Source organism: Sarcophilus harrisii, chromosome 4, assembly GCF_902635505.1.
Source record: "Sarcophilus harrisii chromosome 4, mSarHar1.11, whole genome shotgun sequence".
Lineage (NCBI taxonomy): Eukaryota > Metazoa > Chordata > Mammalia > Dasyuromorphia > Dasyuridae > Sarcophilus > Sarcophilus harrisii.
The window spans coordinates 310,158,677-310,171,722 of NC_045429.1; the positions used below are offsets into that span (position 1 = coordinate 310,158,677).

At 35.8% G+C, this 13,046-nt stretch overlaps 1 protein-coding gene across 12 annotated transcripts in view; it reads left to right on the forward strand.

The window, feature by feature from the left end:
* Positions 1-13,046, forward strand: part of CEP112 (centrosomal protein 112) — a 605,978-nt gene that overhangs the window by 64,386 nt on the left and 528,546 nt on the right. For 8 of the 12 annotated variants that reach the window (XR_004233797.1, XM_031965672.1, XM_031965676.1 and 5 more), the window contains one exon: positions 12,192-12,288. Coding sequence is in view for 11 of the 12 variants with exons in the window: in XM_031965672.1 (XP_031821532.1) it covers positions 12,192-12,288 (97 nt within the window). In the remaining variant the exon portion in view is untranslated. The remainder of the gene's footprint in view (positions 1-12,191; positions 12,289-13,046) is intronic. The other 4 variants (XM_031965673.1, XM_031965678.1, XM_031965677.1 and 1 more) reach the window with 1 other exon arrangement.

A 13,046-nucleotide genomic window follows, 5' to 3' on the forward strand; every position in this document is an offset into this window, starting at 1 on the left:
TCTACTCTAGGTACTTCAAGAAAGCTATACATTACATTTGTTATCATATTCCTTAAACAAGGAGATCATTATGTACTCAGATAAACATTAAAAAATTTGCTGAAGACAAATGGAATACCTTAGAAATAAATTGCTTTCAGAAAACTTGGGGTTCCAACAAACCTCTTAGAGCAGCTATATACACTTGAAAAATAAAAAAAATAAAATATTCAGTTGTTAACACCATGTAAATGTAAACTTTTCTTTTAAACAATATAAGCAATTAATATTTCAACCAGCAAGGGGAAAGGAGAGCTCCAAAGAGCTTCAGTTTGTTAAAAAGCAGGGTCACTTAGTGGGGGAGGGGGAAGTCAGGGTGTTGCCTGATAATCTAACCTGACAAGATCTTTTTTGTCCCTCCCTTTATCCCACTTGGCAGCCCTTCCCCTACTCCATGTGGTATTCCTCCCAAATTTACCATGCTTCCCAACCCCCCACTTCTCAAAACTAACCTTTTAAGGGTGCTAAGTCTCTTAGGATCCAATCTGTCAGCCAAAGACATACCCCAACCTCATGGGGTGTCTCCTTTCCTCTGGCAAATGGCAGCTTGCCTCTTTCTATCCAACCTAACCTCCTCTATTTCCAACACACCATTTTCCTCTCTCTTTCTTTTTCCTTCTCTTACGCCATCTCTTCCCCTGTCCCATCTCTGTCTCCTGATTCCAGTATACTTTCCCTTTCTCTAACATGCTCCCAAACCAATAATCCTTCTAACTAGATGCACCATTTAAACTATTAATTGCTTTTGCAAATCAATCTTTCTTGTCCCTTGTATTTAAATCACTCTTTTTTAACTTCAAAGTTAACTTTTAACTTTTTAAACTTTTTTTAACCTCCTTCCTTCCTTCCTTCCTTCCTTCCCTCCTTCCCTCCCTCCCTTCCTCCTACCAAAGAACCAATCAAGTTCTTTCCAGGTCTTTCTTTTCTGGCAAGCTAGGCCATGGTTTGAATACTTTCCTGAAAGTCTAATGGACACATTCCCCAATATCTGTCATTTTGAACTAACTGCCCCAGGATCTTCAAATCTCTCTAACCCAGAAAGTTGCTTCTAAGACTAAACACATTCATCTTACAACCACTCTTTGGTTAATTGTACTCAGGAAAGAATAAGAAAAGGCAGCCCTAAAGGCTTAGGATCCCCTAAACACAGTATAATGCTTTAATTGACATATACTACCAGTCTGAAATATCCCTGCCAGCACATCTAGAGTGCCTTATACTTCACCAAAAAATGGAAGCTATTTGCAAAGTGTTCTTCCTCTCTCTCTCAATTATGCCACATTACTTAGATATCTTAACTGTTTCTTTTTTTTTTTTGTCCAACTCAGGTGAAGAAGTACCCTTTTAAAGGCCAATTCTTCTCATCTCATTTCCTTTGAATCCCTTTAGCAAATGACCTTTCCTATCATTTCCACTCCTTTATTTTCATCTCCCTTTATACCTTTTACCTGAGGGAAGGAAGGAAAAAAAATGAAGAAAGAATGGAAATAGAAATTCATTAAGTCCTTATCATGTGTCAGGTTTTATTCTTAGTGCTTTAAAAATATCTTACAGCAACCCTGGAAGATAGTATTTTATCTCCATTTTATTATTATTATCTCCATTATATTATTTGTCTCCATTTTACAATTGAGGAAACTGAAGCAGAAAATAATTAAATTACTTGCCTAGGAACACGCAAATAGGGGCTGTGGACAAATAGGCTCAGCAGTCTATTCACTTTGCCATCTAATTGTCACTGAATGTGTCCTTGTCTACCCATTCTTTTTTTTTTTTTTTTAATTATAATAACTTTTTATTGACAGAACCTATGCCAGGGTAATTTTTTTTTTTACAACATTATACCTTGCACTCACTTCTGTTCCGATTTTTCCCCTCTCTCCCTCCACCCCCTCCCCTAGATGCCAAGCAATCCTATATATGTTAAATATGTCACTGTATATCCTAGATACAATATATGTGTGCAGAACCAAACAGTTCTCTTATTGCACAGGGTGAATTGGATTCAGAAGGTAAAAATAACTCGGGAAGAAAAACAAAAATGCAAACAGTTTACATTCATTTCCCAGTGTTCTTTCTTTGGGTGTAGCTGCTTCTGTCCATCATTGATCAATTGAAACTGAGTTAGGTCTCTTTGTCAAAGAAATCCACTTCCATCAGAATACATCTTCATATAGTATCGTTGTTGAAGTATATAATGATCTCCTGTTTCTGCTCATTTCACTTAGCATCAGTTCATGTAAGTCTCTCCAAGCCTCTCTGTATTCATCCTGCTGGTCATTTCTTACAAAACAATAATATTCCATAACATTCATATACCACAACTTACTCAACCATTCTCCAATTGATGGGCATCCATTCATTTTCCAGTTTCTAGCCACTACAAACAGGGCTGCCACAAACATTTTGGCACATACAGGTCTCTTTCCCTTCTTTAGTATCTCTTTGGGGTATAAGCCCAGTAGTAGCACTGCTGGCATGTCTACCCATTCTTAAAAAACTCAAGTTGATCTTACCACCTTTGCTAATGATCATCCTCCATCTCTTCTCCCATTCATGACACTCCCTAAGTAAACCATTTATACTAGGTGCCTTCCATCTCATTTTCTACTGTAAATCTTCTATAGTCTGACTTTTGACCTGATCAGTTAACTGAGACTGCCTTCATCAAAGTTACAATGATTTTTTTAAAGTAGCAAATTAATATATTTTATTTTTATATCACCTAACTTTTCTCTGTGTCCCTGTACTCATTCCAAGATGGCTGCCAAAGTGATTTTTCTAAAGTTTATGTATGACTGTGTCACACTCTTGCTTAAGGAGCTTCAGAGGTTCCTTTTTATTTCCAGGTTAAAATATAAAGTTTTCTGTTTGACATTTAAAGCTATTCTTTATCTGACTTTTTTTTTTTTTTTTTAACACCATTTCTAATGCTCATATATTTTCCTTCCATTCACTTTATGATCCAAATATAATGGCCTATTTGCAGTTCCTTAAACATTATACTCCATTTCCTATCTCAGTTTACTTTTTTCCTGGCTGCTTCCTGCCCCTTTCCCTTTTTTCTCCATGCTTGGAATGCTCTATCCCCTTACCTCTTCTTCTTAGTTATCTGGGTTTTCCTCAGAGACCAGTTTAGGTCACGCCTGCTGGAGGCCTTTTTTTGTCCTAGATACTATACATTTCCCTCTTGAATTGTATTCTACCTGCTGTGTGTGAAAACACACACACACAATATGCTTTATGCTTTCTGTTTTCTCTGGCTTACAAAGAGAAGATAGATACTAGGATGATAGCTTAATGGAATGGGAGGTTTTTTAAGAATAGAAAGATGTGAGCATGTTTGAAGTCTGTGGGGAAGGTATCACTAGGTTGAATATTAAAGCTATATGGGATAATTGAGATTATAGTCTATTAGAAAAGACTAGAAGTAATGGGATCAAGGGTACATGTAGAATGAGAATGGAGAAGTGCATTGGGGATAATATTAAAGGAGTTTTAAGTGAAGAGATTAGGAGATGAGAAAGCTCATGGCGAATGACCTAAATTATTTCAGTAACTTAAGATAATCATGTCCTTATTTGAGGGAATGGGAAGAATGGAATGTATAAAAAGCTTGAGGGAAGAAAGTTTGGAATAGCTCCTTGTGGGGAATCAGATAGATAATATAATCTGGAGAAATAACTTTTCTTTCAGTAGTAAGGGTTGAGTTGAAATGAATAGCATAAATGAACAGCATTTGGAAATGAATAAATTTGGATGGTGGGGGTAATTCTGGACTGAATTGTGCCATTTCTCGTGCTGAGTTAGATCAAGGGGACAAGGAATTAAAGAGTAGAGAGGCAGTGAGGAATTGTATTGTTTAACTCCAAGTTCAATATTGGGAAGGAAAGAAACTGATCAGGGAAGAGGGACTGGAATGTGATGTGAGGCATGGAGAGAAACTAAAAATATAGTTGGGTAGAAACTTTTTGATTAAGAAAGTGGTAGATTCAGATTGTGGTCATCCCCCTGTATCGAGACAAAATATGAGTAATTCATAGTAAAGGTGTACTAATATGAAGGATAAATTCCTCTTTAGTAAAGTCTGGAGTGAAGCAGAAAAGAAACAGATGTTGAATTTATTGAGAAAAGGGAGAATGACTTGGAAGCTTGTATTCAAAAGCCAGCATGATCTACACACGTTGAGAATTTTTTAATAGTATACTTTAGAGGAGGAGCTATTGCAAAGTGATGGTGATAAAAAATCTGGAAGTAGCAGTGGACAATAAAGTATATTCTGACTTCTCCTCTTGGATCAATACCTGTATGTGTATGATGTGAGGGAAAGTAAAGCAAGTGCTGCTGACAGAGACCAGGGATGCAATGCTTTCAGAAAGAAGCCAAGTCTCTCCCAGTGAGATGGAGACAGAAGGAGTATGAAAGGAAGAGTTACAAAATGAGGGGAAAGTATGTTCTTTATGAAGCTGAAATTTTAAAGGATATAGTGGAAGATAGGAAGAATTGGAGTGTGCCAAAGGTAGGTGATATAGAATAAGATGGGATATAGTGTAATGCCGGAGAAACTGAGCAAGACAGAGATTAGAGACCAATTTAATAATTTATTAAATGGAGAGATATACTGGTACCAAATGGATCCATGGTTGGTCCCAGGGCTGAACGAGATTATTGTCTCAAAGAATCCAGCCCTGAGTATCGGGACAACAAGATAACAAGAACAATTACATAATGGGGGAGGTACCTGGAGAGGTGACTGACATTCTAATGATGTCTAAAATGGATAGACCTTTATCCTGTCAAACATTAAGAAGGAATGATTATAGCCTAAAGATATAAAACTTATCTCATCAAACATTTAAGAGGGAATGATAATAGCCTGGGGTTTTGGGGAAGAGCAATGAGGTAGACCTTTATTTCATCAAACATTAAGAGGGAAAGGTTTTAACCTGAGGCAGAGTAGCTAAATAGGACAATTGAAGAAACTGGGTCAGGACATTAAAAGGGAACTGTGGCATAACATTCCACACTCTCTCTTCTAACTATTCAAATCTTTGAATTACCTTCTTCTAGAAAGTCTCAGCACCATAATTTTGACCAAGTGTATGTGAAGTAAATAGACTAAATAAAAATCAAAATAAAGCTAGAACAATGCAAGGACTTATGGGAAGGTCAGGTCTCTCCCTGATAACCCCAGAGTTAATTAGCAATACACAAAGTTCCTTATTTCAATCATATCAGGTCCTCTGCAGTTGGGGAGCATATGGACAGTTCACTATGAGTTAGGGCTGTGGTAATTTGTGCATGACTTTGCCCCTGCTTTACAGAGCAGCAGGGCTCAAGACAGTTGTGCTGCCCATTCAGAGGGGCAACCCGCTCCAGAGGAGAAGTGTGAAGCTTGGAGTAGCTCCACCTGTCCCTGCCCCAGAGGAACAGACAGGGCTGCAAAAAGGATCAGATTTCTGAGCAGATTATGCACAGTTAGACCAAGGCAGGCAAACCCCAAACTTTTAGAGGCCCGATATCAACTACAAGGTCCTTTTAAGTATGCTGAAATACTAATTAAGGACCTGGGGTAACAGGAGTGGAAAAACAGATTAGAGAGACTGCCAGTCCCAAGACAGGTATCCGATTTCTGGTTGTTACTAAAAAAAAATAATCCCCAAAACTGAGTCTGCCAGGGGAATTCCAACAGAATAAGGGAGTTCAAAGTTAAAGCATAATCAGCAAATCATAGTCCAGTAAATTTAAGCAAGGAGTAAAAAATGAAAAGGATTGTTTAAAGGACTTCCAATTAAATCTGAACTAGTAAGATAGGGGGTAGGGCAGAAGTACCTAAGAAAATACATTTCTCCAATTTCCCCAATTTCCTATTTCTTCCTCCCTTTTTTTTTCTCACGGAAAGGAATTATCAAATAACCATCCTACATATAAACTATATACATATGCATATACATAACAGACTAAAAATTCCTCAAACATAACAGCAAGTTACACAAGTTTAACAATTTCCATCCCAAGTCTTAAACACACAGTAATCCAGTTAAAATTCTAACAATTCAACCACTTTCCCACTCCCCCATATCAGTCCAAATTATATCAGGAGAAGGGGCAATGGTTTTCTCAAAAGCTGCTTCCTGCTGAAGATGGGCAAAGATGCTCAGTCCAGGGAGGGGGATGGGTGTGGTATGGTGTGTTGACAATCAAAGCTTGATCTAGGTCCCAGAACCAAGTCATTATATCTGTAATTTGACAAAATCTAGAAACAAAAACAAATCTAACAAAGAAAGGTTAGAACAGTTTGAGGTAGAAAGATTGGTCCACAAGGACTGCTACAATATGTGGCCTCTCATTGTTATAAACCTTAAAAAAAAAACTTGAATATCCAGACACAATATCTAGTAACCAATAGATGACCAGACTAAATACTTATTTGCTCAAGTATTTAGGATATAATGATTACAGATAACCAGATTGGAAATGGCAAAGTATGACATAATTGAATTGCATTAACAATTTCTTATTGACCATTACTCTGATTATAGAAATCAGTTACAGGAGGGAAAAATGCAGTGACATATTAACTACAAACTCAAGAAATTTTACCTCCAATAACAAATCCTAAACAGATATTTACCATAACCTATATTTATACAAATCAATTTGCTGCTTTTAGCCAAGAACTAGGTAGCTACAACTTGATAAAAAAAAAAAAAACAACCCAAAAAAACCAAAAACAAAAACTCTGGAACAATTTAGAGGGAGGGGGGAGAAGAGGATTCCATGTGACTACCCTTCCCCCCATTCCACCTCCCAAGAGACAAGGGGGGAGGGAAGTCAAACTAAACTTCACTCCAGGCTAACTAGATGCTCCAATAGCTGAAATAGCAGCAGTGGGGGTTGAGTTTAAATCTTTACAAAAGATCCCTACCCCACCCAACATTTAAAGTAGCAGAAATCAGTGGGTAGTTGGGTGGGTGGGGAATTCCATGGGTAACAAAGTCTGAACTAAATACAGCTTTAAATTCGCAATAATATAAAACTGCTTTTCCTATCTCATTTCAAATAATTTTCAAAAAAATTTCATTTCATTTAAAAAAAAATCTCATTTCAAAAACAGCATAGTTTCTTTCTCTTTCTTTTTGGCCCCACGTGGCTATTATTCCTAGTGGACTCTTCCTGAGCTCCAACTTGGCCAGAGTTGAAGCTTTCAGAAAAGTCAGATCCTTTTTGCTACATATTTTATCTATTTAGAGGCACATGACCCCTTTCAGGCAAGTTAGCAGAACTTCTTTAACAAGTTATTGCTCTTTTAAGATCTTATACTTAAAGATAACTAATTCTAGCCTGTATAGGCAACAGTAAAATTTATTTCCCAAATTTAGAATCATCTTAAAATTCCTAATCAAATATTTTCTCCAGCTGGAGTTCAGTATTGAAATAACCAATTCCCAAATTTGATCATTGTTCTTAAAATTAACAAAACAGACAAACAAATCATACAGAACACAGAGCAAACCTAGATTGTCCAGCAAATATTTAACACAGACCAGGGGCACACAGACAAAAAAATCACATAGAACACAAAGCATACCTAGATTGTCCAGCAAATATTTAACACGGACCAAGGGCACACGGACAAAAAAAGAAAAACCACACAGAACACAGAGCACACCTAGATTGTCCAGCAAATATTTAACACAGAACCAGGGGCACACAGACAAAAAAATCACACACAACACAAAACATACCTAGATTGTCCAGCAAACATTTAACACAGACCAGGGGCACACAGACAAAAAAAAAAAAATAACAGAACACAGAGCACACCTAGACTGTCCAGCAGTCAGTCAGCTCCAGTCTGCCCTCCTCTCCCATAATCCAAATGGAGCCTGCCCCCTTTTTTTTTTTTTTTTTGCCAGATGGTATCTTAAAAATCCAGATTTATACTCTGGAATGCCCAGAGTTGTGCTAACTGGCACACAGAACCAAATGTGTCTTAGGAGACACTCAGGTAGTGTCAACTGCGTCCAGTTTGACACTAATCAGAACCAAAGCCAAAACACAGACAGACAGACAAAAACAGATGTAGGAGACACAAAACCAGAGGGTATTATCCAGTGTCCTGAATAATAACTTTCTCAGAATTCAATGCCCATCATTCCGTTAGCATTCTGTTATTCTGAGAATCCAGGTGCTAATATTGTGTCTAACTCTTACCTGGCCGAATCCAAAGTATCCACTGTCAGGTGTGGCCCAGCTGGTGAATTGCTTTCTTACCCAAATCCCCAACTGTTTCCAGGCCCAAAGTAGAGACTTGAAATATCTCTAATCCCTAGTCCCATTCTCAGTTTCTGTTATCTCGCTATGGCCTTCAAAAGTTAATGCCTGAGAAATTGAGCAAGACAGAGATTAGAGAACAATTTAATAGTTTATTAAATGGAGGGATATACTGGGACCAAATGGATCCATGGTTGGTCCCAGGGCTGAAGGAGACTGTCATCTCAAAGAATCTAGCCCTGAGTATTGGGACAGCAAGATTTTTATAGGATAACAAGAACAATGACATAATGAGGGAGGTACTTGGAGGATTACTGATATTCTAATGATGTCTAAAATGGATAGATCTTTATCTTGTCAAACATTAAGAAGGAATGATTATAGCCTAAAGATTTGAAACCATTATCTCATCAAACATTTAAAAGGGAATGATTGTAGCCTAAGGTTTTGGGGCAGAACAACTGGAGGTAGACCTTTATCTCATCAAACATTAAGAGGGAAAGGTTATAACCTGAGGCAGAGTAACTAAATGGGACAATTGAAGAAACTGGATCAGGACATTAAAAGGGGACTGTGGCATAACAATAGAAGAATGGTGAATTAAGAATAGTTTTCTCCTAGGTGATTAAGTAATATAATACAAGGATATGAGACCTACATCCTGTCACTGATACACATAGCAGTATACAAAGGCATGTCACTTCCTTACATTTGCACTAAGCAACTACTATGTCTGGGATGTTCTCCCTACTCCCTTTTTAACTTCTCTGGCTTCCTTCAAGATTCAAATCCAATCTCACTTTCTTCAGGAAGTTTTTTCAGTCAGCTGAAAATACCTATCAATTACTCTGCATATATCTTATATCTATCTATCCATATATCTATCTATGCAGATTTTCTTCTTTATTAGATTGTGAGCTCCTTGAGGACAGAGAATTGTTTTTGCCTTCTAGTGATTATCCCTAATTTATCCAGTTTATGTCTTGTTGTCCATAGTTTGTGTGTTGCCTTCTTCCTATGACTAAGCTTCTTTAGAATAGGAAAGTATTCTTAGCATATGGCAAGTGCTGATGGGAGGAACCCTGAAACTGTCCTCCCTGACTATGGGGGTGGGGGGGAAGCCATGGGGTGAACTCTTGAGGAATTCTCCTCTGGGAGAGGCCCACTTCAGGGAATCAAGATAAAGTGGCTTCATTCTGTTATCTTGGTGGTGACTAGCTGCACCCTCTATTGAGTTGAAAAGTAGTCCAGGACCACTCCTAGTAGCCTGAACTTAAGTGGTCTCATTCAATTGGAAATTAGGCCTGGGACAGTGACAACATTGAAGGAATCTCATTCAACTGAAACTTCAGTCTCAGATTTTCTATAAAAACACAATTTTAAACTCACAATTTGCAGAATGTCCAAAGGAGGATTATGCCTTATCAAGGAACCTCTCCTTGGCATAGCTGCCTGCCAGAACTCCTGCGCGCTGTGAAGACATTCTCTTCTTAGCAATAACCTCTTTTTATTTCTCTGCCAGGATTTCTCTGCTAGGACCTTTATTTCTCTGCCAGGACCTTGTCACTTGGAAGTCAGTCTTCCAACAAAGCTGACTTCTGCAGTGCCAACAATAAAACTTCCTTTTTTTGCCACTAATATTTTGGCTTTGTGAATTTTTTCACATTGAACCTGCGCCAACCATAAGGGGATTCTCACACCTTAACTCTCTCTACTGCCACTAACCGCATCAGTGCTACCCAGATGTTTAACAAATGCTAGCTGACCATCCAACTGACATAGAATGTGCACTTAGAAAATGCTCCTTGGAAGGGACTTGAGACATTGCCTAGTTCTGTTTCCTTTTAAAGAAAAAAATTTACACCCAGAGAGTTGAAGTCATTTGCTTTAGGCCATAGAGATTGTGAGGAAGATTGTTAACAAAGGCCTTAACATTCTGTTGGAATATTATATATATATGTATGTATATTATATATAAATATATATAATATATATATAAATTATATATATAATATATATATATATAAAATAAAGAGTCAGTGTTGAAAATATTATAGTGTAAAGTCAGTATGCATGTCTGGCTCAGTAGATATGTTAGAAAACAAAACTCCTCTGGGCTTCAGAAGTTGAGTATAAGGGAAAATAAATTATGTTAACTTATTTGCCATATTATTGAAGATCTGCATACAATAAAAGTTTTTAGGCCTCAGTTAACACTATGCTTTTAAAAAATTACTGTTTAATTTTTGTGTCGAACATTAAATACAGTTATGTTTCTGAGTGTTATGTGCAATCATATAAACATTTCTATATTTTTTATTTAATATAAGAAGACTAACAAAAAAAGTGAAAAATACTATGACTTACTTAAAGTTATATAAGGAAATTTTAAGTAAATTGGTTCTTTCATATAGAAGGCTTATGTAATGTGACACTGACAAGAGTCATATTTTATAAGGAAATTTTAAGTAAATTGGTTCTTTCATATAGAAGGCTTATGTAATGTGACACTGACAAGAGTCATATTTTATCTATTGAACTTATTCATTTTTACTTTGCTGATTTCTGGATTACTTGAGTGTGATAAATAGAAACATTTTATATTATATCCCTTGTCTCCAGATAAAAATAACTCCCCTTCCTTTGTTCTATATTACTTTCCAATCATTATAGGGACTGCTACTTGATGGAGAGTGGCATAGCATAATTAAAAAAAAAATCTTTTTTTTAACATAATTACAAAGATTTCAGAGAGTATTTTTATGTACTTAGCCTCAGAAGAATACCATATTTTATTGGGAAGATCCTGATTTGGTCTGGAGGCATAAAGTTGATTACTCTCAATGACTAGAAGATGGTTAGTTTTAATTTCATTTCTCTCTTACTGAAATTTCAACCTAAATAGCTTTAAACAGAAACTTCAAGTCAGATTTTCTATACTATATATGATTCTGGATCATAACTATTTAAAAGACTAAACATGTTTCCCAAAAGCTAAGCTGATCTACTTTTACTTTTTTCCCCTCAATAATATTTTATTTTCTCAAATATGTATAAAGACAGTTTTCAACTTTCATTTTTCCTCTCTTACTTCCCTTTCCCCAAGACAGAAAATAAAACCAATCAATTTTTAGCTGAATTAGTGAAGCTTAAATTTTAAATGAAGATTTTGGAAGACAATTCTGCAGTTTCTGACTTGTCTTCCAAGCAAATGACAGAGACTAAAACCAATGAGCATTGTGTTACTTGGGGCATTTTACAAACCACTTCCTGACAAAGAATGTGATTGCATTCAAGGCATCTGAGTTTGAATATTGGTTTTGATCCTTAGTAGCTGTATGATTTCAGTGTTCATTGAATCTCAGTTTATTTGTGAAATGATGATAATGCTTGTAGTACTGTTATCACTGGATTATAAGGAAGGTGCTGTAAACCTTCAAGTGCTATATAAATATGAATTGTTATTATATTTTCTTTTTTCAAGTTAAAAATCTATGTGGTGTGACTAGTTCATTCTCTTCTAGAATACTTGTCTCTTTTCTTCTCACATTTAACAAGAGAAGTTTCAAATATATTTATTATTTTGCTCTTGGATATATGATTTGTTCATAAATAAAGAAGTGTCAAATAACAAGAGAAGTATGATATTCAAGTAATGACTGGATTTAGGATGTGGATATTCTTTTGTGTAAATGAAACAAATTTCAAGTAATACATATTGATATTATGTTTCTTTTCTATTTATTATAGGAACATCATTTCTAAAATAATGCTAATTCCACATAAATAAGAACATTAATACAAAACACTTTGTATATGTTAAATCAAATTAATTGAATTCCTCAAATTCTGATTGTTATTGTTTTGTGGTCTAGCAGTAAACAGCGATATACTGGGCAGCTGCGAATGAGATCACATTCTGTGAGTCCAGTACACAGATCAGAGGAAGAAAATCTTGCCACACATATTTCTGTAAGATCAGGTTTCATTGTTATTAATTATTTCTTGTCTTTAAGAATTGAGTTTAATTCCAGTTTGGACTATTGTTTTCATTGGTGTAGGGAATTCCCTGGGGAAGAATCTCTAACAATAGTCCTAGAGAGTTGCCTAGAGAATTGTCAATTTCAGTGATTCCCAGTGGGAATATCATAGAGAAAATTCCTAAACCCATTTTTCTGTTGCTCTGAAATTTGGCTCTCTATACACCATGCCATGCTGTTTCCCTAAAAACAAGGTGATATGTTATATCATCAAACAGTTATCTCAGCAACTTTTTTTTTTTAGGGGGGGGTAAATAACTAGTATTTTGTTTGTTAGTATTATTTTGTAAACTTAACTAAGTTGATGTATATGTGAGAAGTTTTTCCTGAGTTCTACTATATAGTATACTATTTGTGAATATTGCTAGGTCTCTGAATATCTGATTATCCTCAACTACAGTTTTTCTTGGATTGGTAAATGTTTGATATAGTGAAATTTTTATTTATAAAGAAAGTAAAGAACTATCTTAATGGTCATAGAATTATAGAGAGGGAATTTAAAAGCTATTTAATGTTTTAAAACATATTTTTCCATACATTTCTAATGTCTGAATGAGGACAAATATTAGAATAAAGATATTCTTGGATACTAACACAAAACTTCCTTTTCAACAAATATGAGCTTTTTAAAAAAAATTTAAATTGTGATGGCATGCAATTAAACTTTTTGTAAAAGAAGTAAAAAAAAAA